The sequence below is a fragment of the Oncorhynchus gorbuscha genome, linkage group LG19 (genome assembly GCF_021184085.1).
Source record: "Oncorhynchus gorbuscha isolate QuinsamMale2020 ecotype Even-year linkage group LG19, OgorEven_v1.0, whole genome shotgun sequence".
Lineage (NCBI taxonomy): Eukaryota > Metazoa > Chordata > Actinopteri > Salmoniformes > Salmonidae > Oncorhynchus > Oncorhynchus gorbuscha.
Window position 1 is genome coordinate 67098228 of NC_060191.1, and position 27579 is coordinate 67125806.

Genomic DNA, 27579 nt, shown 5'->3' on the forward strand with positions numbered 1-27579 from the left:
CTTCTGTTTGTGGCAAGAGAGAAACCTGACTCTAGACTCACTCCACACCTGTGACTGTACACCTGATCCGACCATGTCTGCCTGTCTGTCTGCCGCTGTCTGTCTGTCTCTCCCATTCTCCACCCACCATCGTGTGTTGAGTCAGATCCACCATAATTCCCTGTAGCCTACCAGTGATGTATTGCTGTATGTTTACTATGACCTCAGAATTAGTCAATAATAAACTCATTGTGAGAAACAATGAGCGGGGGGAGGGGTTCTGTGAATACAACAGACCTGCCCCAGGTGGGTAGTGAATAATTCAGATACCCAGCTCCCTTACTTGAACCCCCTCTGCCCTCACCTGCGGAGCTATGACTACAACCACACACGATAACCATTCAGCATTTCTCCTGTCTCTGCCAAACATCTACAGCCAGGTGAGTCTTGTTTTTACTGTACAGCGGGAATGTGAGAAAGAGTATTCTTTTTACAAGAGGCTTGTGTTGTGGGAGGGGGAGTTGTAGTACAATGTAGCGTTGGTTGTCAGTGAGGTGCGGGAAATGTCCTGTCACTCAGTGTAACTGCAGTTTGGAGTTGGCCAGAGGAGCATCTGTGTATGTGGTTTATATCCAAAATACATGGAGTGTTGTGTGTGTAGAGACCTGAAATAGGAGGATTTTACATGAATTCAGGAATAATTATTTGTGTGTATTTTTTGTGTGTGCTGGCAGTCACCCATTTCCTGGTGTGTGTTCAGGTATGTGTGTCTGTGTGTGTACCTAGCTGTATGTCTGTGTACCTAGCTGTATGTCTGTGTACCACTCTCATTGGGTCTGTGTACCTAGCTGTATGTCTGTGTACCAGTCATTGGGTCTGTGTACCTAGCTGTATGTCTGTGTACCACTCTCATTGTGTCTGTGTACCACTCATTGGGTCTGTGTACCACTCTCATTGTGTCTGTGTACCACTCATTGGATCTGTGTACCTAGCTGTATGTCTGTGTACCACTCATTGGGTCTGTGTACCTAGCTGTATGTCTGTGTACCACTCATTGGGTCTGTGTACCTAGCTGTATGTCTGTGTACCACTCATTGGGTCTGTGTACCACTCATTGGGTCTGTGTACCTAGCTGTATGTCTGTGTACCTAGCTGTATGTCTGTGTACCACTCATTGGGTCTGTGTACCTAGCTGTATGTCTGTGTACCACTCTCATTGTGTCTGTGTACCTAGCTGTATGTCTGTGTACCACTCATTGGGTCTGTGTACCTAGCTGTATGTCTGTGTACCTAGCTGTATGTCTGTGTACCACTCATTGGGTCTGTGTACCTAGCCGTATGTCTGTGTACCACTAATTTGGGTCTGTGTACCTAGCTGTATGTCTGTGTACCACTCATTGGGTCTGTGTACCTAGCTTTATCTCTGTGTACCACTCATTGGGTCTGTGTACCTAGCTGTATGTCTGTGTACCACTCTCATTGTGTCTGTGTACCTAGCTGTATGTCTGTGTACCACACTCATTGTGTCTGTGTACCTAGCTGTATGTCTGTGTACCACTCATTGGGTCTGTGTACCTAGCTGTATGTCTGTGTACCTAGCTGCATGTCTGTGTACCACTCTCATTGTGTCTGTGTACCTAGCTGTATGTCTGTGTACCTAGCTGTATGTCTGTGTACCACTCTCATTGGTTCTGTGTACCTAGCTGTATGTCTGTGTACCACTCATTGTGTCTGTGTACCTAGCTGTATGTCTGTGTACCACTCTCATTGGGTCTGTGTACCACTCTCATTGTGTCTGTGTACCTAGCTGTGTCTGTGTACCTAGCTGTATGTCTGTGTACCACTCATTGGGTCTGTGTACCTAGCTGTATGTCTGTGTACCACTCATTGTGTCTGTGTACCTAGCTGTATGTCTGTGTACCAGTCATTGTGTCTGTGTACCTAGCTGTGTCTGTGTACCACTCATTGGGTCTGTGTACCTAGCTGTGTCTGTGTACCACTCATTGGGTCTGTGTACCTAGCTGTATGTCTGTGTACCACTCATTGGGTCTGTGTACCTAGCTGTGTCTGTGTACCACTCTCATTGTGTCTGTCCCTTGCAGCAGTACCATGGTGTCTGGTGCTATAGCGTTGGCCTTCCTCCCCCTGGTGTTGACTTTCCTTATTCGTTACCGCTACTACTTTGTGCTGTTCTACCGGGCGGTGCTGGTCAGGATGTGGTATGACTGTACGACGGGGCTGAGCAGGGAGGAGAGGGCCTTCCAGTACGTTCTGACCCACGCCATCCCCGGCGACCCAGAAAGTATCCTGGAAACCTTTGACCTCTGGTGCAGCAAGGTGGAGTTCATCAGCAACATCGGCCCCAAAAAAGGTGACCCCCACCTGATTTACCACAACCCTCCCCCTAATTCTTATATTCTGTTCCCTCTCTCATCTGACCACAGCATTGTGTCTGCAGGTAAGATAATGGACCGGATGCTTTCCGAGCACAGCCCTCTGACCGTGCTGGAGCTAGGGTCCCACTGTGGGTACAGCACAGTGCGTATCGCCCGGGCACTGCCCCTGGGAGCCAGGCTCTACAGTGTAGAAATGGATGCGATAAACGCTGCCATAGCAGAGAAGATCATACGGCTGGCGGGCTTCGACGATGACACCGTGAGAGCAGAACGCACACACACACACACACACACACACACACACACACACACACACACACACACACACACACACACGGTGAGAGCAGAACGCACACACACACCGTGAGAGCAGAACACACACACACACCGTGAGAGCAGAACACACACGCACACACACCGTGAGAGCAGAACACACACGCACACACACACACACCGTGAGAGCAGAACACACACACACACACACACACACACACACACACACACACACACACACACACACACACACACACACACACACACACACACACACACGGTGAGAGCAGAACACACACACACACACACACACACACACACACACCGTGAGAGCAGAACGCACACACACACACACAGTGAGAGAGTAAAACACAAAGACAAAAAGACCCGGTGAGATCAAATCTGGTCATACCTCCCCCACCCCCAGGTGGAGCTGATAGTGAGTCCGTCAGATGAGGTAATCCCAAGGTTGCGGGCAGACTATGGTCTGGAGCGGTTGGACTTTGTGTTCATGGACCACTGGAAAAAATGCTACCGTCCTGACTTGCAGGTAGCTAATTCACTCATAACCCCCTATGACCTCAAGTCTGTTTTTATGTTGTTATTCCAGTCTATGTAAATCAGGGGTGTCAAACTCATTCCATGGAGGGCCAAGTGTCTGCAGGTTTTGTGATTTCCTTTCAATTAAGACCTAGACATTCAGGTGAGGGGAGCTAGTGACCTTAGACTTAGTGACCTGAATTCACCAATCAAGTACAAGGGTGGAGCAAAAACCCCGCAGCCACTCAGCCATCTGTGGAATGAGTTTGACACATGATGTACACTAAATATACAAATGTATGTGGACACCCCTTCAATTTAGTGGATTCGGCTATTTCAGCCACACCCATTGCTCACAGGTGTATAAAACCGAGCATACAGCCATGCAATCTCCATAGACAAACATTGGCAGTAGAATGGTCTAACTGAAGAGCTCAGTGACTATCAATGTGTCACCGTCATAGGGTGGCACCTTGCCAACAAGTCAGTTTGTAAAATATTCTGCCGTGCTAGAGCTGCCCCGGTCAACTGGGAGTACTGTTATTGTGAAGTGGAAACGTTTAGGAGCAACAACGGCTCAGCCACGAAGTGGTAGTGTGTAAAACACAATGCAAATAGTCCGGGTAGCCATTTGATTACCTGTTCAGGATTCTTATGGCTTTGGGGTAAAAACTGTTGAGAAGCCTTTTTGTCCTAGACTTGGCACTCCGGTACCGCTTGCCATGCGGTAGTAGAGAGAACAGTCTATGCCTGGGGGGGCTGTTATTGCAGCAAAGGGGGGACCAGCTCCATATTAATGCCCATGATTTTGGAATGACAAGTTTGACGAGCAGGTGTCCACATACTTTTGGCCACGAAGTATATGGTATTTTGTGTGGACACCAGGAGGAGCCGTTGCTTCAGTAACCGGCTCACTGTGCTGGGGATGCAGGAATTCCACGGAGGGCCGAGTGTCTGCGGGTTTTAGCTCCTCCCTTCTACTTGATTAATTAAGATCACTAATTAGTAAGGAACTACCTCACCTGGTTATCTAGGTCTTAATTGAAAGGAAAAAACAAAAATCAGCAGACACTTGCCCCTTCATAGAATGAGTTTGACACCCCTGATAGAACACTTAAAATCAAATTTAATTTGTGCCATCCCCTGAATACAACAGGTGTAGACTTTATTGTGAAATGCTTACAGACAAGCCCTTAACCAACAATGCAGAATAAAAATGTAAAAGAAAATATTTGCACAAAAAAACAAAAGTAACACAATAAGGAACAATACAATTACAATAGAGGCTACAGACAGGGGTACCAGTACCGAGTCAATACAGACCTACAGGTTAGTCAAGGTCATTGAGGTAATATGTACGTAATGGTAAAGTGACTATGCAGAGATAATAAACAGGTTAGTCAAGGTCATTGAGGTAATATGTACACTGCCAGATCACGGACTTCCTCCCTGTAGACTGTCTCGTCGTTGTCGGTAAACAGGCCTACCACGGTTGTAGTCGACAAACTTAATGATGGTGTTGGAGTCGTGTATACCATGCAGTCGTAGGTGAACAGGGAGTAGAGGAGGGGTCTGAGCACGCACCCCGAAGGGGCTCCATGTTGAGGATCAGCGTGGCGGATGTGTTGTTACCTACCCTTACCACCTGGGGGCGGCCCGTCAAGAAGTCCACAATCCAGTTGCAGAGGGAGGTGTTTAGTCTCAGGGTCCTTAACTTAGTGATGAGCTTTGAGAGCACTATGGTGTTGAACGCTGAGCTGTAGTCAATGAACAGCATTCTCACATAGGTGTTCCTTTTGTCCAGGTGGGAAAGGGCAGTGTGGAGGGCAATAGAGTGTGTCATCTGTGGATCTGGTGGGGCGGTATGCAAATTGTGGTGGGTCTAGGGTTTCTGGGATGATGGTGTTGATGTGACTCATGACCAGCACTTCAAAGCACTTCATGGCTACAGATGTGAGTGCTACGGGTCGGTAGTCATTTAGATAGGTTACCTTAGTGTTCTTGGGCACAGGGACTATGGTGTTTGCTTGAAACATTTAGGTATTACTCACTTGGTCAGGGAGAGGTTGAAAATGTCAGTGAAGACACTTGACAGTTGGTCAGCGTCCTGGTAATAAGTCTGAATGTTGACCAGGTCTTCTTTATCCCCCTCTATAACTCCCCCCCTCTAACCCTCACCACCTAACCCTCCTCTAACCCTCACCTCCTAACCCTCCTCTAACCTTCACCTCCTAACCCTCCTCTAACCCTCACCTCCTAGCCCTCTATCCCTCATCTCCTAACCCTCACCTCCTAGCCCTCACCTCTATAACCCCCCTCCTAACCCTCCCTCTATAACCCCCTCCTAACCCTCACCTCTATAACCCCCTCCTAACCCTCACCTCTATAACCCCCTCCTAACCCTCACCTCTGACTTCCCTCCTAACCCTCACCTCTATGACTTCCCTCCTAACCCTCACCTCTATGACTTCCCTCCTAACCCTCACCTCTATGACTTCCCTCCTAACCCTCACCTCTATGACTTCCCTCCTAACCCTCACCTCTATGACTTCCCTCCTAACCCTCACCTCTATGACTTCCCTCCTAACCCTCACCTCTATGACTTCCCTCCTAACCCTCACCTCTATGACTTCCCTCCTAACCCTCACCTCTATGACTTCCCTCCTAACCCTCACCTCTATGACTTCCCTCCTAACCCTCACCTCTATGACTTCCCTCCTAACCCTCACCTCTATGACTTCCCTCCTAACCCTCACCTCTATGACTTCCCTCCTAACCCTCACCTCTATGACTTCCCTCCTAACCCTCACCTCTATGACTTCTCTCCTAACCCTCACCTCTATAGTTGGCGTCGGAGAAGGCAGACGTTTTTCATGCCTCCAACAGATTGTGTTTTTGTTTGTTAATTTGTAACTTGTTTTTTTTTCAAATGTATTTTGTACATAATGTTGCAGCTACCGTCTCTTATGACCGAAAATAACTTCTGGACATCAGGACTGTGATTACTCTCCATGAACTGGCAGAATCCTTTTTTTCCTTTAACGAGTCTGACGTGAACGATACACTGCTTTCTCGGGAACCAGCAGCAGAGAAAAGGGGGCAGAAGGGCGGACTGCCTTCTGAGAATTCATAGGTGATCAAATAAACCCCCACTTCCTTCCATTCTCCTAGAAAACGTGCCATCTTTGGACAATAAAATAGATGACCTACGCAGAAGATTAAACTACCCATGAGACATTCAAAACTAATATCTAATGCTTCACGGAGTCGTGGCTGAACGACAACACTATCAACATACAGCTGGCTGGTTATACGCTGTACCAGCTGGATAGAACAGTGGTGTCTGGTAAGACAAGGGGCGGTGGACTATGTATTGTTGTAAATAACAGCTGCTGCACGATATCTAAGGAAGTCTCAAGCTGTTGCTCACCTGAGGTAGAGTATCTCATGATAAACTGTAAACCACACTACCTACCTAGAGAGTTTTCATCTGTATTTGCCGCAGCTGTCTACATGGCACCACAGTCAGAGGCTGGCACGAAGACAGCATTGAATGAGCTGAATTCCGCCATAAGCAAACAAGAAAACACTCACCCAGAGGCGGCGCAACTAGTAGGCGGGGACTTTAATGCAGGGAAACTTAAATTTGTTTTACCAAATTTCTATCAGCAAGTTAAATGTGCAACCAGAGGAAAATAATCTCTGGACCACCTTTACTCCACACACAGAGACACATGCAAAGCCCTCCCTCACCCTCCATTTGGTAAATCTGACCATAATTCTATCGTCCTGATTCCTGTAAAAAGCATGAAGCACCAGAGACTAGATCAATAAAAAATGGTCAGCTGAAAGATACAGGACTGTTTTGCAGCACAGACTGGAATATGGTCCGGGACTCCTACGATGGCATTGAGGAGTACACCACATCAGTCATTGGCTTCATCAATGTGCATCAATGACATCGTCCATACAGTGACCGTACGTATGTACATACCCAAACCAGAAGCCATGGATTACAGGCAACATCCACACTGAGCTAAAGAGTAGAGCTGCCGCTTTCAAGGAGCTTGACTCTAACCCGGAAGCTTATAAGAAATCCCGCTATGCCCTCCAACAAATCATCAAACAGGAAAAGCGTCAATACAGGATTAAGATTGAATCGTACCACACCGGCTCTGACGCTAAACGTATGTGGCAGGGCCTGCAAACCATTAGACAACAAAGGGAAGCACAGCCGAGAGCTGCCCAGTGACATGAGCCTACCAGACGAGCTAAACTACTTTGAGGCAAGTAACTATGAAACATGCATGAGAGCACCAGCTGTCCTGGAAGACTGTGTGATCACGCTCTCTGCAGCCGATGTGAGTAAGACCTTTAGACAGGTCAAAATTCACAAGGCCAGACAGATTACCAGGACGTGTACTCCCAGCATGCGCTGACCAACTGGCAAGTTTCTTCACTGACATTTTGAACCTCTCCCTGTCCGAGTCTATAATACCAACATGTGCGTGTTCAGTCTCCTCCTGTACTCCCTGTTCACTCATGACTGCACGTCCAGGTACGACTTCAACACCATCAATAAGTTTGCCAATGACACAACAGTGGTAGGCCTGATCACTGACAACGATGAGACAGCCTATAGGGAGGAGATCAGAGACCTGGCCGTGTGGTGCCAGGACAGATACCTCTCCCTCAACATGATCAAGACAAAGGAGATGATCATGGACTACAGGAAAAAGGCTGAGCACACCCCCATTCACATCAACGGGGCTGCAGTGGAGCAGATTGAGAGCGTCAAGTTCCTTGGTGTCCACATCACCAACAAAGTAACATGGTCCAAACACACCACAACAAAACCTATTTCCCCTCAAGCATGGGTCCTCAGATCCTCAAAAGGTTCTACAGCTATACCATCTAGAGCATCTTAACTGGTTGCATCACTGCCTGGTATGGCAACTGCTCGGCCTCCGACCGCAAGGCACTACAGAGGGTAGTGCGAATGGCCCAGTAAATCACTGGGGCCAAACTTCCTGCCATCCAGGACGTCTATACCAGGCGGTGTCAGAGGAAGGCCCTAAAAATTGTCAAAGACTCCAGCCACCCTGTTCTCTCTGCTAGCGGTACCGGAGCGCCAAGTCTAGGTCCAAGAGGCTTCTTAACAGCTTCTACCCCCAAGCCATAAGACTCCTGAATATTTAATAAAATGGCTACCCAGACTATTTGTATTTCCCCACCCGCTTTACTCCGCTGCTACTCTCTGTTATCATCTATGCATCATCACTTTAATAACTCTATCTACATGTACATATTACCTCAACTAACCAGTGCCCCCTCACATTGACATCCGTACCGGTACCCCCATACTGCTGCTCTATAATTACTTCGATTTTTTATTATTTTTAAACTGCATTGTTGGTTAGGGGCTCGTAAGTAAGCATTTCACAGTATGGTCTACCTACACCTGTTGTATTTGGCGCATGTGACTAATACAATTTGATTTATAACTCACCTCTATAACTCCTAACCCTCCACCTGTATTGTGGTCTGCAGGCTCTGGAGGGCTCTGGTCTGCTGGGAAAAGGCTCTGTAGTGCTCGCTGACAACGTCCTGTTTCCGGGTGCTCCTAACTTCCTCCGACACGTCCGCAAGAGTGGCCTCTACGAGTGGAAGATTCACAGGGCCACTCTAGAGTACAGCAAGGGCATCAGGGATGGGATGGCTGAACTGGTTTACCAGGGGATCAAGTAGGGTGGGGGCATAGTGCATCTGTTACCTATACATACAAGACTGAGGTTGGGGGCAACTTACTTTTGTTCTCGGAGCCTACTAGTCTTCTGCTGTTTTCCCGCTTAGTGCCCCCTGCTGGTTGAATATCATTCTGACAGTCTCTCACGTGTTTTACAGGTCTGTCTGTTGCATTAATAAATCCATTACATACATTCTCTGTACATTGTTTTTCTTTATTTACATAAGAAACTTGACCAATTAAAGTGATTTACTTTACATACAACTGAGCTTCTGTTAAGTTCCTTTTTACAACTAGTTGAATACTGACATTCTACAGCAAGTGTTCTTACTCTCCAGGTTTCTGTTGGCCACACACACACACACACACACACACACACACACACACACACACACACACACACACCTCAAGTGCAGTGTACAGGCTGTGGTTTATGCCCATTCAGATGTGACACATGACTGGCGGGTGGGGGGGTGTCAAAGTACACACTCCAACAGAATAACGAGCACCAGAGAGGGGAGTGAGTTCGCACTCAATGTCCTTGAGTTAAATGTGTGTGTAGTCTAAACAAGGGGTCTGACTGTCTCGACCTGATGGGGAGGACAGAACTGGCAGAGTGGGGGTTGAGGTGGAGGCCGCTTTCTTTTTCCTAATGTTGCAAAACCACTTATCTGAAGAAACTTTTACAGTTCAGTCTTCACACATTGCAACTGTAGAACACCGAATGAGAGAACACGCACTTTCTCCATGCAGTAAACCATCACACAGCTCACCCTGTCGTGTCCCATGGTGGGTGTGAACAGCAGGGAAAGTTCACCAGCCAAGACACACTGTCAGGAAGAGTAGATGAGCACCTATCCTGCTGGAGAGCTACTAAGGGGAAATCAGAGAGTAGCGAGGATTACTCTGGTCTAGATCATCCACTGGTCTTGGTCTTGGTCTGCTCCCTCCATGTCCACCTGCAGTTTGAGCGAGATGACAGAGAGATGACTGAAATGTGTAATAAGAGGTTCTAGTATTTGCCTTAGATACTGTTCCACAGACGTGACCCCTAACCCCTGATTGTGTGTGTGTGTTTTAGACCTCGTTGACCTCGCCGTCATCCGGTGACTCGTTGTAGTCGTTCATCTCATCTATGTCCTGCATGTCCTCTTCATCCTCAGAGTCTTCTTCACTATCTTCCTCATCCTCATCCTCCTCCTCTTCCTCCTCGTCAAATGTCTGCTACACACCCACAGAGAACAAAAACAAAAGCCACACACACCCCAGAGTGAGTATGGAAAATGACAACAAAAAAACACCCCTCAAAAGAAATACAGTACCAGTCGAATGTTTGTACACCTACTCACTCATTCAAGGGTTTTTCCTTTATTTTTACTATTTTCTACATTGCAGAATAATAGTAAAGACAACTATGAAATAACACATATGGAATCATGTAGTAGCCAAAAATGTGTTCAATCAAAATATATTTGATATTTCAGATTCTTCAAAGTAGCCACCCTATGTGCAAGGCTGTCATCGAGGCACTATGACATTGCTATCATTTAAAGGACAACTATGTCTTATTTTCATCCAAACATTGACACAAAATTGTAAACTATGTGTATAATTTGAGGAATGAAATGTCATGAGATAATCAAACCTAGTTGGTAATCTCCCCTTTCTGTGTACCACACCACCATATCAACATGCCCAAGTTCACACAGGGTAGGGGGTTTAGGATCACCATCTTTAACTTGGTTTGAAGTCGAGCTAGCGAGCAACACAAACACTAGTGTTTTACTTTTGTATGTGCTGTTCTCTCCTACTGTAGCCTCTCCTCACTGTCTTCGGGATGGTATAATTCAAGCTCATACTTTTCCTCCCTCCTCTGGCCCTAATGACACTAAATAATCTGGGAGTTGTTAGGAATAAAACACAAAATGCAAACATTAACTTCTCTATTTCATTGAATTGTAATGCCTTTCCACCCCACATATGGAACCAACTACAAAAGACATTACAATTGGATGTACTGGTGCCTCTCTGGCAATATACAATATTGTTTGGGGACCTTCTTATTGTGGAATGTAATTGTTTGTCTTTCTTATATTGTATTAGATTTTGTCTGATGTATATGCAGGGCTCCCTTGTGAAAGTGAACCTGGTCTCAATCATTTTTCCCTGCTTAGGTTAAATAAGGTTAAATAAAAATGTGAACATAGTCACCCTTTGTAATATCTCATGACACTTGGTCAAAATCCATACACATCTCATATACATTTGGGTCAACTATTAGATGAAAATACAAGTGACTGACTAAAATAAACGTTATTTAAAGCTCTGATACCTCGAAGATTGGCTTCCCAATAGGCATCAGGTTATTGTCCTTCTCTGCGATGCTTTGTAACTAAGGGGGAGAGAGAGAGGTCAGTGTTGGTCTGAACTCAGATTGGCTCTGTGACTCAGTGCTGCTCTGTCTTTTCTCTCTCGGTGTGTGTGTACCCAGGTCTGGTGATACTCTGTCTTTTCTCTCTCGGTGTGTGTGTGTGTGTGTACCCAGGTCTGGTGATACTCTGTCTTTTCTCTCTCGGTGTGTGTGTGTGTGTGTGTGTACCCAGGTCTGGTGCTGCTCTGTCTTTTCTCTCTCGGTGTGTGTGTACCCAGGTCTGGTGCTGCTCTGTCTTTTCTCTCTCGGTGTGTGTGTGTGTACCCAGGTCTGGTGCTGCTCTGTCTTTTCTCTCTCGGTGTGTGTGTGTGTACCCAGGTCTGGTGCTGCTCTGTCTTTTCTCTCTCGGTGTGTGTGTACCCAGGTCTGGTGCTGCTCTGTCTTTTCTCTCTCGGTGTGTGTGTGTGTACCCAGGTCTGGTGCTGCTCTGTCTTTTCTCTCTCGGTGTGTGTGTGTGTACCCAGGTCTGGTGCTGCTCTGTCTTTTCTCTCTCGGTGTGTGTGTACCCAGGTCTGGTGCTGCTCTGTGTTTACTCTCTCGGTGTGTGTGTGTGTGTGTGTACCCAGGTCTGGTGCTGCTCTGTGTTTTCTCTCTCGGTGTGTGTGTGTGTGTGTGTGTACCCAGGTCTGGTGCTGCTGCTCCTGTTGGTGTAACTCTGTCTCATCCACACACGGCCGGTCCAGGTTGAACCACAGAGACTCTGTCAACCGGGGAAACAGCGAGGGAAACAGCATGGACATCTCTGTCTGAAAGGAAACACACTTCCCTGAGGCAGGATAGATATCAGCATCCACCTAGATAACAGACCTGGCTAGATTAGTACACAGCTGATCAGATGTTGGTTTCAGTGACCCAAAAAACTGATTGGGGGGTGTAGCTAGCGATAGATAGCTGTAAGAAATGACACAACAATGTTTTCAACATAGCTAGCTAACATCTGCTAACTTGGGTAGGTTAGCTACATAGCTAGTTACTGTAAGTACTGCACGGTTTAGGTTTTGCATGCTTTAAATGGTATCTGCTAAGCTATTACAGATCTGTCTTAATAACTAGCTAGCTAACACTCTTCATCCTGCATAATGTAGCTAAGGTTAGCCAGCTAGCTAACACTGCAATAATGTTAGCTAGCTATGTTACGAAACAATATCTTATACCGTTACATCAATAATACAAATACTGTAAATGTTCACCGTCTTACCTGTAAAACCACTATCCCGTCTTGCTGTCAAAATAGAAATTTCAACGGACCGGAAATCGGTGTTCGTTTGGAAACGCTCCGGGTGTGTAGGCAAATAATTTCAAAAATATTCCGCTTTATGAACCGTTCTCAATGGTTTAAACTATATATTATATAGATTATAAACTGCAAGGATGATCATACTCTTTGACCATACTGCGAGAAAGTTTAAGTTTCGGCTTAGTAAAGCAGGCACACCTATGCTTAACGCTTTAGCTTCATTAAACTTTCACTTGAGGGGTAGCTACTCTGTGAAACTGGAAAAAATAGTTTCAGAACTTAGTTTGAATAGAAAATATACTTTACACCTGTCTCTATATGTTCTAGGTAGTTTCTTCATGCAAATGTGACTTTGAAGGACATTGAAACCTGCCTGAAATAATTACCCTGCCTGAAATGCATTATCACATGATAAAGTTAAACACTTAATATGAGCTCATGACCTTTGGGTGCAGTAAACCAGTGATTTCCACATTCACGAATTAACAGTGAAGAAAATATTATGTGAGGCTTGGTGATAAAGGTTTTATGCTGCATAATATGCATACTCTGACCTCTAAGTCAGCTGTCATAAACCTGAGGAGTTACACACATTATAAACGTTATAAAACCATGCAATAATCCTAAACAAATGTATGCTATTGTTACAGGCTGACTACACCACCCTCGTCGCGTGCGCTCGCGTTGCAAAATAAATGTAGACATACATGTTATTCAATTATTGCACCCACACTGCTCGTGTGGGCCAACGCCCGTCTGCGTTTCCAAGGGATAACACGGAACAAAACAAAAAACGGCTGCACACATGCGCCATCTTGCATACATTTATTTTGTCACCCCACACCAAATGCGATCAAAACAAACTCTGAACCAAATTATATTAATTTGGGGACAGGTTGAAAAGCATTAAACATTTATGGCTAGTTAGCTTGCACTTGCTAGCTAATGTGTCCTATTTAGCTAGCTTGCTGTTGCTAGCTAATTTGTTTTGGGATATAAACATTGAGTTGTTATTTTACCGGAAATGCACAAGGTCCTCTACTCTGACAATTAATCCACACATAAAACGGTCAACAGAATCGTTTCTAATCATCTCTCTTCCTTCCAGGTTTTTTCTTCTCTTGACTCTATATTGCGATTGGCAACTTTCATAAATTAGGTGCATTACCGCCACTGACCTGGTTCATCTTTCACTCACCCCCTTGCGTATAACTAATGAGGAGATTACATGTTGGTACCTGCTTCTATAAACCAATGAGCAGATGACATGTTGGTACCTGCTTCCAGAAACCAATGAGGAGATGAGAGAGGCAGGACTTGCAGCGCGATCTGTGTCAGAAATATAACTGATTTCTATTTTAGCCCTTGACATCGCAGACGCTCGTTGGCGTGTGCGAGCAGTGTGGGTGCAATAATTGAATAACATGGATTTCAACATTAATTTTGCGAGTGGTGTGGTCAGCCTATTAGTGTGGTGCGCGCTAATAGCGTTTCAATTGGTAACATCACTTGCTCTGAGACCTTGAAGTAGTTGGCTCCATTGCTCTGCAAGGGCCGCTACTTTTGTGGAGCGATGGGTAACAATGCTTTGTGGGAGGCAGTTGCTGATATGTGAAGAAGGGTCCCTGGTTGGAGCCCAGGTAGGAGCAAGAATAGGGACAGAAGCAACACTGTTACACTATGACAGATAACTGCAACATCCTGTGTTAGATATGTCACAGGACATGTTCTCTTTAAGAGTGATTTTTTTTAAAGTCTCTAGAAGTTTTACTGCAGTAATCTATCAGGTCATGCTGCCATTTTCACACCTTCAGTGCATAAACTACTGGTGGATGGAATCTTACCGTGACGAGGCTGAGACCTTGGCTTGAGATAACGGCGAAACCTCCCTCGCAGAGAGACCTCACAATACCCCCCCCCCTTCCCCACACACACAGTCACACACACAGAGGCAGACTTTGCTCCGTTGAGACCATTCTCATGTGGTTGCATGTCAGGGAGTTTCCCACAAGCCACGGACACATATGATCATACACACACCTGAGGTTCCAAAAGCTGCCCTGCCATTGTAAAGGACTCAAAATCACGTTTAGGTGATTGAAACAGGACTTCTGCACCAATACATTTGACAAGGTATTGTGAATCCATTGTTGTATTATTCTAATGGGCTCATGCTTATCATATGTCTAGATGTGGGTTCATTTGAGAGAGTGTGAGATTTACAGTAAATGAATAGATTATAAAGATGACTATGTTTTGTGAAGAATGTGTGTGCTGGAAAGGTTTAATACAACACTAAAATGTTCCTCCTGCAACAGACCAGCATGTAACTGTTAGACATCTTTCTCAATGTGTTTTTAGCAGACTTCTGGGTTGTTCATCTGTTCGTGTGTGTGTGTGTGTGTGTGTGTGTGTGTGTGTGTGTGTGTGTGTGTGTGTGTGTGTGTGTGTGTGTGTGTGTGTGTGTGTGTGTGTGTGTGTGTGTGTGTGTGTGTGTGTGTGTGTGTGTGTGTGTGTGTGTGTGTGTGTGTGTGTGTGTGTGCCTGTGTGTGTGTGCTTTACCCATGCAGTGTGTTGATAGAAGTGTAGTTAGTATCTGTGTGTTCTCTCCTCTACCGACCCAGCTGTAGAGACATGTGGTGGGTATTGATCCTGCTGCTTTCCCTGGCCAGCCAGGCTCAGTCTTTAGAAAAGCTCAACATGTGTATGGATGCCAAACACCACAAAAAAGAGCCTGGCGCCGAAGGACAACTCTATCAACAGGTGTGTGTGTGTGTGTGTGTGTGTGTGTGTGTGTGTGTGTGTGTGTGTGTGTGTGTGTGTGTGTGTGTGTGTGTGTGTGTGTGTGTGTGTGTGTGTGTGTGTGTGTGTGTGTGTGTGTGTGTGTGTGTGTGTGTGTGTGTGTGTGTGTGTGTGTGTGGAAGTAGAGTGAGTGGAATGGTGGAAAACTGCATACATTTATTAATCTTTAAATTAATAATGAATCTATCTATGTTCATGCTTTTCCTCCTGTAGTGTGTTCCATGGAGGGCTAATGTTATTTTCCTCCTGTAGTGTGCTCCATGAAGGGATAATGTTATTTCCTCCTGTTGTGTGTTCCATGGAGGGATAATGTTATTTTCCTCCTGTAGTGTGCTCCATGGAGGGATAATGTTATTTTCCTCCTGTAGTGTGCTCCATGGAGGGATAATTACATTGTCCTCCTGTAGTGTGCTCCGTGGAGGGATAATTACATGATCCTCCTGTAGTGTGCTCCATGGAGGGATAATTACATGATCCTCCTGTAGTGTGCTCCATGGAGGGATAATTACATGATCCTCCTGTAGTGTGCTCCATGGAGGGATAATTACATTTTCCTCCTGTAGTGTGCTCCATGGAGGGATAATGTTATTTTCCTCCTGTAGTGTGCTCCGTGGAGGGATAATTACATTTCCTCCTGTAGTGTGCACCATGGAGGGATAATTACATTTCCTCCTGTAGTGTGCTCCATGGAGGGATAATGTTATTTTCCTCCTGTAGTGTGCTCCGTGGAGGGATAATTACATTTCCTCCTGTAGTGTGCACCATGGAGGGATAATTACATTTCCTCCTGTAGTGTGCTCCATGGAGGGATAATTACATTTCCTCCTGTAGTGTTCTCCATGGAGGGATAATTACATTTTCCTCCTGTAGTGTGCTCCATGGAAAGATAATGCCTGTTGTACAGCTAACACCAGTGCGGAGGCCCATGATGATAACTCCTACCTGTACAACTTTAACTGGAATCACTGTGGTATCATGACCCCCAAATGCAAGAAACACTTCACCCAGGACACCTGCTTCTACGAGTGTTCACCTCACCTGGGGCCCTGGATACAGCAGGTAAAGGCATAGATCATTTCCTAGGCAGATAATCTATCAGTTGGCCAGACTAGACAAAGGCCCCCAGCATTGAGGGAATTTGAATAAACTGGCCCGGGCAAGTGTGGTGAAAAGTGATTTCATTCGTTTTGAAACCAGGCTGCCTCCCGGGTGTGATGCAGGTACCTAGTTCTGGCTGACAGAAAAGTTGGCTCAAAATAAAAGTGATGTAGGCCTAGGTTACGCACGTGAGTAGGTTTCAGTAGGATTACTAAATATGATTCAGTAGGATTATTTTTTTATTTTTTTACCTTTTATTTAACCAGGCAAGTCAGTTAAGAACATATTCTTATTTTCAATGACAGCCTGGGAACAGTGGGTTAACTGCCTGTTCAGGGGCAGAACGACAGATTTGTACCTTGTCAGCTCGGGGGTTTGAACTCGCAACCTTCCGGTTACTAGTCCAACGCTCTAACCACTAGGCTACGCTGCTGCCCCAATACGTAGGATTCAGTAGGATTAATATATAGGATTCAGTAGGATTCATAAATAGGATTCAGTCGGATTAATACATATGATTCAGTAGGGTTAATACATAGGATTCAGTAGGGTTAATACATAGGATTCAGTAGGGTTAATACATATGATTCAGTAGGATTAATACATATGATTCAGTAGGGTTAATACATAGGATTCAGTAGGGTTAATACATAGGATTCAGTAGGGTTAATACATAGGATTCAGTAGGGTTAATACATATGATTCAGTAGGGTTAATACATAGGATTCAGTAGGATTAATACATATGATTCAGTAGGGTTAATACATATGATTCAGTCGGATTAATACATATGATTCAGTAGGATTCATAAATAGGATTCAGTCGGATTAATACATATGATTCAGTAGGATTCATAAATAGGATTCAGTCGGATTAATACATATGATTCAGTAGGGTTAATACATAGGATTCAGTAGGGTTAATACATAGGATTCAGTAGGGTTAATACATATGATTCAGTAGGATTAATACATATGATTCAGTAGGGTTAATACATAGGATTCAGTAGGGTTGATACATAGGATTCAGTAGGGTTAATACATAGGATTCAGTAGGGTTAATACATATGATTCAGTAGGGTTAATACATAGGATTCAGTAGGATTAATACATATGATTCAGTAGGGTTAATACATATGATTCAGTCGGATTAATACATATGATTCAGTAGGATTCATAAATAGGATTCAGTCGGATTAATACATATGATTCAGTAGGATTCATAAATAGGATTCAGTCGGATTAATACATATGATTCAGTAGGGTTAATAAGCATCATTCTGTGTTTTCACATCAAAAGTGATTGCTTTTGATAACAAATGAAAAGTAGTCATGAAATTCAAGGGGATTGTATGTTTCTGATCGAGGCATCAAGCTGCCTTCTCGACAACAAGACCGAACGGCGCAGATTACTGTTTAACTTGAGCGAGGCGCATCGGCTTCGCCCAACCACGTGACGGGCCAAAGGCCGGTTCAACCCAGACCAGCTTAATTGAATCCCCTTGGTGTCTCAGCCATGGCACAACCACTCAAATAAAGTATGTACACCACAAACAAAATGGAGGAGGGAAATCAAGGAGTTTCCCCATAGCTAGTTTCTATGTGTATTTTATACTTTACAATGTAAAATGAATCAACATTCTATGACTTTTATTGTGTAGGTGGACCAGTCTTGGCGTAAGGAGCGGATCCTATACGTGCCTCTGTGTCAGGAGGACTGCCACAGCTGGTGGGACGACTGCAAGGATGACTTCACCTGCAAACAGGACTGGCACTACGGCTGGGACTGGACCACAGGTGCACGCACGCACGCACGCACGCACGCACGCACGCACGCACGCACGCACGCACGCACACACACACACACACACACACACACACACACACACACACACACACACACACACACACACACACACACACACACACACACACACACACACACACACACACACACAACCAGGCAGCAACACATCCGCCATGCTGCCCCTCAGTGGTGCGTGCATAGTCTCTTCCTGTACTCCTTGGTCATCCACAACGACAATGAGCCCTGGCAGGACAACAACCTCTCCTTCAACGTCAGCAAGAGAAAGGAGCTGATCGTGGACTACAGGAAAACGGAGGGCCGAGCACACCCCCATTCACATCGACGGGGCTGTAGTAGAGCGTGTTAAGAACTTCAAGTTCCTCAGTGTCCACATCACTGAGGAATTAACATGGTCCACACACGCCAACACAGTCGTGAAGAGGGCACGACAAACGGCTCATCCCCCTCAGGAGGCTGAAAACATTTGATCCTCAAAAAGTCCTACAGCTGCACCAATGAGAGCATCTTGACTTGCTGTATCAATGCTTCTATATAAGGCCGGTTCAGAGGGAGGCCCTAAAAGTGGTCAAAGACTCCAGTCACCGAAGTCATAGACTGTTCACTCTGATACTGCTCGGAAAGCCATACCGATGCACCAAGTCTGGAACCAACAGGACCCTGAACAGCTTCTATCCCTAAGCCATACCGATGCACCAAGTCTGGAACCAACCGGACCCTGAACAGCTTCTATCCCTAAGCCATACCGATGCACCAAGTCTGGAACCAACCGGACCCTGAACAGCTTCTATCCCTAAGCCATACCGATGCACCAAGTCTGGAACCAACAGGACCCTGAACAGCTTCTATCCCTAAGCCATACGACTGTTACATAGTTAATTAAATAGTTCAGGTAGCTATCTGCATTGGCCCTTTTTGCACTACCTCTTTGTAACTCATCACATATGCTGCTACTGTTTATTATCTATCTTGTAGCCTAGTCACTTAATTCCTAGTTAAAATGTACATACAGTGCATTCGGAAAATATTCAGACCCCTTCTAGAATTAGAGAAACTCCCCAAACACCGATGTGCCAAGCCTATAGCGTCATACCCAAGGAGACTCGAGGCTGTAATCGCTGCCAAAGGTACTTCAACAAAGTACTGAGTAAAGGGTCTGAATACTTTTGTAAATGTGTTATTTCAGTTAATTTTATTTTATATTATTTGCTAAAATGTTTAAAAAATCATTATGGGATATTGTGTGTAGTTTGATGAGAGCGAAAAACAATTTAATACATTTTAAAATAAGGCTGTAATGTAACAACATGTGGAAAAAGTCAAAGGGTCTTAATACTTTCTGAATGCACCTCAATTTATTTTTTAAATTATTTTTATTTCACCTTTATTTAACCAGGTGTGCAAAAGAGCAGAAAAGTAAATAAATAAAAACAGTGTGGGGATGAGTTAGGTGAAAATGGGTGGGCTATTTACCAATAGACTATGTACAGCTGCAGCGATCGGTTAGCTCCTCAGATAGCTGATGTTTGAAGTTGGTGAGGGAGATAAAAGTCTCCAACTTCAGCGATTTTTGCAATTCGTTCCAGTCACAGGCAGCAGAGTACTGGAACGAAAGGCGGCCAAATGAGGTGTTGGCTTTAGGGATGATCAGTGAAATACACCTGCTGGAGCGCGTGCTACGGGTGGGTGTTGCCATCGTGACCAGTGAACTGAGATAAGGCGGAGCTTTACCTAGCATGGACTTGTAGATGACCTGGAGCCAGTGGGTCTGGCGACGAATATGTAGCGAGGGCCAGCCGACCAGAGCATACAAGTCGCAGTGGTGGGTGGTATAAGGTGCTTTAGTGACAAAACGGATGGCACTGTGATAAACTGCATCCAGTTTGCTGAGTAGAGTGTTGGAAGCAATTTTGTAGATGACATCGCCGAAGTCGAGGATCGGTAGGATAGTCAGTTTTACTAGGGTAAGCTTGGCGGCGTGAGTGAAGGAGGCTTTTTTGCGGAATAGAAAGCCGACACTTGATTTGATTTTCGATTGGAGATGTTTGATATGAGTCTGGAAGGAGAGTTTGCAGTCTAGCCAGACACCTAGGTACTTATAGATGTCCACATATTCAAGTGTCCAGTGACGGGCCGAAAGTATATAGAATGGTGTCGTCTGCGTAGAGGTGGATTAGGGAATCGCCCGCAGCAAGAGCAACATCATTGATGTATACAGAGAAAAGAGTCGGCCCGAGAATTGAACCCTGTGGCACCCCCATAGAGACTGCCAGAGGACCGGACAGCATGCCCTCCGATTTGACACACTGAACTCTGTCTGCAAAGTAATTGGTGAACCAGGCAAGGCAGTCATCCGAAAAACCGAGGCTACTGAGTCTGCCGATAAGAATATGGTGATTGACAGAGTCGAAAGCATTGGCAAGGTCGATGAAGACGGCTGCACAGTACTGTCTTTTATCGATGGCGGTTATGATATAGTTTAGTACCTTGAGTATGGCTGAGGTGCACCCGTGACCGGCTCGGAAACCAGATTGCACAGCGGAGAAGGTACGGTGGAATTCGAGATGGTCAGTGACCTGTTTGTTGACTTGGCTTTCGAAGACCTTAGATAGGCAGGGCAGGATGGATATAGGTCTGTAACAGTTTGGGTCCAGGGTGTCTCCCCCTTTGAATCCTTGGGGATCTCAGACGATATGAAAGAGAGGTTGAACAGGCTGGTAATAGGGGTTGCGACAATGGCGGCGGATTGTTTCAGAAATAGAGGGTCCAGATTGTCAAGCCCAGCTGATTTATACGGGTCCAGGTTTTGCAGCTCTTTCAGAACATCAATGAGGCAGTGATCGCTGAGATCCTGGTTGAAGACAGTGGAGGTGTATTTGGAGGGCCAGTTGGTCAGGATGACGTCTATGAGGGTGCCCTTGTTTACAGAGTTAGGGTTGTACCTGGTGGGTTCCTTGATGATTTGTGTGAGATTGAGGGCATCTAGCTTAAATTGTAGGACTGCCGGGGTGTTAAGCATATCCCAGTTTAGGTCACCTAACAGAACAAACTCTGAAGCTAGATGGGGGGCGATCAATTCACAAATGGTGTCCAGGGCACAGCTGGGAGCTGAGGGGGGTCGGTAGCAGGCGGCAACAGTGAGAGACTTATTTCTGGAGAGAGTAATTTTCAAAATTAGTAGTTCGAACTGTTTGGGTATGGACCTGGAAAGTATGACATTACTTTGCAGGCTATCTCTGCAGTAGACTGCAACTCCTCCCCCTTTGGCAGTTCTATCTTGACAGAAGATGTTATAGTTGGGTATGGAAATCTCTCAATTTATATTCAGGGCATAATGCGCAGACAGGGGTATGGTGGGGTGCGGGTACAGCGGAGGTAAGCCCAGGCACTGGGTGATGATGAGAGAGGTTGTATCTCTGGACATGCTGGTTGTAATGGGTGAGGTCAACGTATGTGTGGGAGGTGGGACAAAGGAGGTATCAGGGGTATGAGGAGTGGAACTAGGGGCTCCATTGTGAACTAAAACAATGATAACTAACCTGAGCAACAGTATACAAGGCATATTGACATTTGAGAGAGACATACAGCGAAGCATACAGTAATCACAGGTGTTGAATTGGAAAAGCTAGCTAAAACAGTAGGTGAGACAGCAGCTAATCAGCTAGCACAACAACAGCAGGTAAAACGGCGTTGACGAGGCAACGGGCCGACAGATAAAACAAACAAGCAGAATGGAGTACCGTGATTAATGGACAGTCCAGCGTGCATCAGCTATGTAGCCAAGTGATCAGAGTCCAGGGGCAGCGGTGGATGGGGCAGGGAAGCTGGACTGGCGAGTGTTATCCAGGTTAAAAAAACTAACAATGACTAAATAGCTTGTAGCTAGTTAGCTGGTTAGCTTCTGGAGGTTCTTGAGTGTGTTCTAAAAATGAAAAATAATAGCGATTCCGTATCACATTGGGTGAGGCAGGTTTCCGGAAGGTATAAACAAATTTTAAAAATCGGAAAGAGATAGAAAGTACATATGGGTCCAGTGAGTGTTTGGGACGCAGCGATGCAGACGTTTAGCAGGCCTGTGCTAACAAGTTAACAGTTAGCAGGCCGTGGTAAACAAGGTAGCAGTTAGCGGACCTGGGCTAAGCAAGGAGATAGCAAGGCTAGAGAGTTAGCCTTTGGGGGACGTCACGATGGGGTGAGTCTGTTTATTCCTCTTCATGCGGTGACATCGATAGACCAGTCGTGGGCCCGGGTATTGTAGCCCAGGAGTATGCTACGGTGGTAAGCACAGGTGCTCTGGCCGGGCTGGCTTCAAGCTAAGTGGGTGGAAATGCTAGCCAGGAGTAATCATCTGGGGTTGCGGTTTAGCTCGATAGCTAGTTGTGAAGATCCAGCTGAAAAATGTTCCGTTTGCGGTGGGAATCCGGGGATAAAAAATAAATAGGTCCGTTATGCTCTGGTTAGCGTCGCGTTGTTCGAACTGGCGAGAGCTTTCCGAGCTAAAGGTTAGCTGATGACCGGTTAGCTGAAGACCGCTAGCATAGCTGGTGGTTAGCTGGCTAGCTTCAGTTGAGGGGTTCCGGTTCCGAAGTAAATATAAATACTTTAGGAAAAAGTAGTTACATTGGGTGAGGCGGGTTGCAGGAGAGTATTTGGAAGCTTAGGTTTAGCAAAATGTTTTTAAAGATATGCGAAGAAAAATATGTAAAACGAAAAAGAAACGATATATACAGGGGACACGATACGACAGGACGACTTACTGCTACGCCATCTTGGTCCATTTGGTCCAATGACCTCGTACCCCTGCTCATGGACTCGGTACTGGTACTCTGTGTATATTACCAGGTTATCCTTACTCATTGTGTATTTATTATTACTTTTATTATTACAGGTTATAACTTTTTTATTATTTCTCTAGTTTATTTCTCTCTGCATTTTTGGGAAGAAAGCATTTCACAAGTAAGCATTTCACTGTTTGTCTACACCTGTTGTTTAAGAATCATGTGACAAATAACATTTGATTTGACACACACACACACACACACACACACACACACACACACACACACACACACACACACACACACACACACACACACACACACACACACACACACACACACACACACACACACACACACACACACACACACACACACACACACACACACATACTAACATACATACATACATTTTCTTTAAATACTCCCTCTCTCCTCTCTTCTCTCCACTCTATCCCTCTTCCATCCTCTCCTCTCTTCTCTCCACTCTATCCCTCTTCCATCCTCTCCTCCCTCTCTCCTCTCTTCTCTCCACTCTATCCCTCTTCCATCCTCTCCTCTCTTCTCTCCACTCTATCCCTCTTCCATCCTCTCCTCCCTCTCTCTCAGGCCGTAACCGTTGTCCTGCTGAGGCTAGTTGTCGTAAGTGGACAGATATCTTCCCTACAGCCCAGATAATGTGTGAGAAGATCTGGTCTGACTCCTACAGCTACACCAACCTGCCCAAGTCTTCTGGCCGCTGCATGCAGCTGTGGTTCACTGGGAAGAACCCCAATGAGAAGGTGGCGGAATACTACCTGAACCACGCCCCCTGGCAACGTGCTATCCCCGCCTCACTCCTCCTCCTGGCAACAATGTCATTAAGCGTTGTCCTGCTCTGAATAAAACCACAGATGTTCATGTCATGGATGGCTTTATGTGTCCTTGTCTCCCTACACACATTAACCGTCTCTCTGTGACTATATGTCTCAAAATCAAACCCTATTCCACATGTACACTACTTCTGACCAGAGACATAGGGGAATAAGTACTTCAGTCCTCACCGTCACTCCCTCTTCATTCTGTCCTCTTCTTCCTTCACTCTTCTCTATCCTCTACCGTAGAAGGGTTCAGCGTTTAGCTTGAGTCCCTCCCTGGCACTCAGACTGCCAACAGAACCTTACTCTCTGTCTAGGATGTTAGGATATTTCAGGGAACCAAAAACACATGACCAGTCTGAGAGGGAGGCCAATTGGCTTCAGTTCTCAGTAATTAGGGGGTTCCAATCCCCAGTGTGTGTGTGTGCGTGTGCGTGTGTGTTCATGCAGTCTGTTCTCGTCTTTTATTTTTCTGTTTGTCTTAAGGGTGTGGCTAGCCTCCCATTACCTGTGGTTACCAGGCCATAGCCCCTGCTACCTAGGATGCAGCACACACTCTCTCACATGAGCACATAAACACACTCACACTCATGTAGCCTCCACACACACTTACAGAACACACACATCACACACCACACTCTGTCTGATGACATAGCCAGAAATAGCAGAAAGATGGACATGGTCAATATGGCTATTAATACACAGCCTCTCTCTGAGGTCACACACACTCACCTCACTCTGTGTGTGTGTGTGTGTGTGTGTGTGTGTGTGTGTGTGTGTGTGTGTGTGTGTGTGTGTGTGTGTGTGTGTGTGTGTGTGTGTGTGTGTGTGTGTGTGTGCGTGTGTGTGTGTGTGTGTGTGTGTGTGTGTGTGTGTGTGTGTGTGTGTGTGTGTGTGTCTGTGTGTGTGGTAGTAGAGAGTGGAATGGTGTAAAACAGCATACCCGTATTCATATTTAATTTGAGCTTTAGGAATAGGTTGAAGGATCAGGCTTTTGGTTTTTACAAAATCATTTACAACAAAACAGAAGTGTTAAGGAACAGTCTTGTTGGAGCGCTGCTATTTTATGACCACTAGGTGGACTCACACTTCGCATAGAAAATGCAACACTAAAAACATGAAGTGAATTCCTATTAGTTAGTACTATATTAATAAACATTAAGCTGCATAAACATGCACAACATAAAATTACGTTTATTTTTTTGTGAGGCCTAGTCTTGTGTCTTGGCTGAAATGAACAGCGAAAGGGACAGAGTTGAGTTCGCAGTAGCTGCAATGCCTCCCACTCTCCGGTTCGCTCCATCTCCATGATTTCCGTGGGAAGCGCCGCGGAGCCTCTATGGCAGACTTTCAGGAACTGAGGAAGCGTCAGAAACGACCCACCGAGAACTATTAACTTCTCACTTTTCTCGCGTTTCCCAACTCTGATTCACACTACTCGCACTCGAATCGTTGTCGATTTATCGCCTCGTTCAGCTTGTTTAACTCAGGAAACCGTGTGTTTTCTGGGGCTGTTGCGATGGCCGGTGGCGGCGGGGTGTCGCCGCTGGGGCTAGCGCCTCCGTTGTGGTATCACCGGGACCTGAGTCGAGCTGCTGCCGAGGAGCTGCTGGCCCGCGCCGGACGAGACGGGAGTTTCCTGGTTCGGGACAGCGAAAGTGTTAACGGGGCGTACGCCTTGTGTGTGCTGTGAGTAACCGGATTTACTGTTATCATTGGGAAAGTGTGGCTTTACTCAGGATAGACTAGCAGGGTACAAACTTCTGAGTTGCCTGTCTTGCATTTGTCCCATTGTTGGCAGGGACACACATCGTGGCAGTCAGTAAGCGACAGGGAAAATGATATCCGGCTGTTGCTACTAACTAGTTATTTCACTAGCTAGGACTATCTGGAAAAGTCAAGTTTCTTAAAACAGCGCCTGTCAACTCACCACAACAACTCAATTTAAGTTTGTAGTCTTGTTTTTCTACAGCCAACAGTAGCCATATTTAAACCGCAATCACTACTATGCAGCCTAATATAATCATTGTGGAGGTAATAAGTAGGAAATAGTGCTCAGGGAAGGGAGGAAAGGGGTTGATTACATATCATTGAACCAGGGCCTTTGTCCTGTCCGCTATGCGAGTGGGTTGCATGGGCAGCCATTGTCGCTACTACTGTGTAATAAAATGAGTATTTCCAATCTACTCCGTGGTATTTAGAGAGACGTGTTACCTGGTCAGGTCACTTGGTCATGTAAAACAACATAGACATGACCTAGGCACAATACACACACAAACACAGGTCTTCTGGTCCAGACAATACAGCGTTAGTCATATGTCATGTCACACACACACAGGAGACAGGAGTTCTCCCTGGTGGCTGTCATGGCATCATCTCACACAAATTTACAGCTCTCCCAGGCCTCTCCCTAGCGTGTGACACACACACACACACACACACACACACACACACACACACACACACACACACACACACACACACACACACACACACACACACACACACACACACACACACACACACACACACACACACACTTCCCCTTCCTATCAGACAGGAGCATTTTCTGAAAATAGGGCTAGCTGATATTTCAGAGCACTGATAGTGGTGGTTGACAGATACTACAGAGGAACAGCCGTGTCATCTGTCTGTGGAACCAACTGTCACAGATGAAGGTGGGGAGGTGTGTAGGTGTTGTGGATGAATGGCTGTACAGATACAGTGGGATGAACAAGTCTGTGAACCCTTTAGAATCACCTGGATTTCTGCAGAAATTGCTCATAAAAAGTCAAAACAAAACAATAGACAAACACAGTCTGCTTAAACTAATAACACACTAGCAATTATAATTGTTCATGTCTTTATTGAACACACTGTGTAAACATTCACAGTGCAGGGTGGGAAAAGTATGTGAACCTTTGAGATTTAATAACAGGTTGACCCTCCTTTGGCAGCAATAATCTCTACCAAACATTTTCTGTAGTTGTGGATCAGACCTGCACAACGGTCAGGGGGAGTTTTGGACCATTCCTCTTTGCAAAACTGTTTCAGTTCAACAATATTGCTGGTATGTCTGGTGTGAACTTCTCTATTGAGGTCATGCCACAGCATCTCAATAGAGTTGAGGTCAGGACTCTGACTGGGCCACTCCAGAAGGTGTAATGTCTTCTGTTCAAGCCATTCTGTTGTTGATTTACTTTATTTTGGGTCGTTGTCCTGTTGTCACCTAACTTCTGTTGCGCTTCAATTGGTGGACAGACAGCCTAACATTCTTCTGCAAAATGTCTTGATAAACTTTGGAATTCATTTTTCCGTTGATGATAGTAAGCTGTCCAGCCCCTGAGGCAGCAAAGCAGACCCAAACCATGATGCTCCCTCCACCATAGTTTACAGTTGGGATGAGGTTTTGATGTTGGTGTGCTGTGCCTTTTTTTCTCCACACATAATGTTGTGTGTTCCTTCCAAACAACCCAACTTTAGTTGAATCTGTCCGCAGAATATTTAGCCAGTAGCGCTGTGGAACATCCAGGTGCTCTTTGGCAAACGTCACACGTGCAGCAATGGGTTTTTGGACAGCAGTGGCTTCTTCCGTAGTGTCCTCCCGTGAACACCATT

At 45.6% G+C, this 27579-nt stretch overlaps 4 protein-coding genes across 9 annotated transcripts in view; 3 read left to right on the forward strand and 1 right to left on the reverse strand.

Moving 5' to 3' along the window:
* The first annotated feature begins 121 nt into the window (after positions 1-121).
* On the forward strand, positions 122-9338 carry tomt (transmembrane O-methyltransferase). Of its 3 annotated transcripts, none has more exons than XM_046316304.1 (6): positions 122-419; positions 714-739; positions 2082-2350; positions 2438-2634; positions 3076-3198; positions 8739-9338. In XM_046316304.1, exons 1-6 carry the CDS (start codon positions 354-356, stop codon positions 8934-8936), a joined length of 879 nt encoding a protein of 292 aa, XP_046172260.1. In that variant the 5' UTR covers positions 122-353; the 3' UTR covers positions 8937-9338. The 3 variants fall into 3 exon arrangements, with proteins under 3 accessions (XP_046172260.1, XP_046172262.1, XP_046172261.1); XM_046316306.1 differs by having other exon boundaries at positions 2193-2350; XM_046316305.1 differs by lacking the exon at positions 714-739 and having other exon boundaries at positions 124-419.
* On the reverse strand, positions 9128-13398 carry LOC124006344 (anaphase-promoting complex subunit 15). 3 transcript variants are annotated; one of them, XM_046316314.1, is made up of 5 exons: positions 12564-13398; positions 11986-12159; positions 11267-11326; positions 10027-10158; positions 9128-9893 (listed from the first exon to the last, which is right to left on the reverse strand). In XM_046316314.1, the coding sequence occupies exons 2-5, from the start codon at positions 12103-12105 to the stop codon at positions 9846-9848; spliced, it is 360 nt and encodes a 119-aa protein (XP_046172270.1). In that variant the 5' UTR covers positions 12106-12159; positions 12564-13398; the 3' UTR covers positions 9128-9845. The 3 variants fall into 3 exon arrangements, with proteins under 3 accessions (XP_046172270.1, XP_046172268.1, XP_046172269.1); XM_046316312.1 differs by having other exon boundaries at positions 10018-10158; positions 11986-12111; positions 12564-13380; XM_046316313.1 differs by having other exon boundaries at positions 10018-10158; positions 12564-13380.
* A 1149-nt stretch (positions 13399-14547) lies between these two features.
* Positions 14548-24009, forward strand: folr (folate receptor). 2 transcript variants are annotated; one of them, XM_046316308.1, is made up of 5 exons: positions 14548-14735; positions 15227-15365; positions 16275-16463; positions 18163-18298; positions 23714-24009. In XM_046316308.1, exons 2-5 carry the CDS (start codon positions 15237-15239, stop codon positions 23983-23985), a joined length of 726 nt encoding a protein of 241 aa, XP_046172264.1. In that variant the 5' UTR covers positions 14548-14735; positions 15227-15236; the 3' UTR covers positions 23986-24009. The 2 variants fall into 2 exon arrangements, with proteins under 2 accessions (XP_046172264.1, XP_046172265.1); XM_046316309.1 differs by lacking the exon at positions 14548-14735 and having other exon boundaries at positions 15205-15365.
* A 1071-nt stretch (positions 24010-25080) lies between these two features.
* The window catches only part of LOC124005384 (phosphatidylinositol 3,4,5-trisphosphate 5-phosphatase 2A-like), a 71691-nt gene continuing 69192 nt past the window's right edge, over positions 25081-27579 (forward strand). The window contains 1 exon segment of the mRNA XM_046314585.1: positions 25081-25650. Within this exon segment, the coding sequence (XP_046170541.1) occupies positions 25481-25650 (170 nt within the window). The 5' untranslated portion in view covers positions 25081-25480.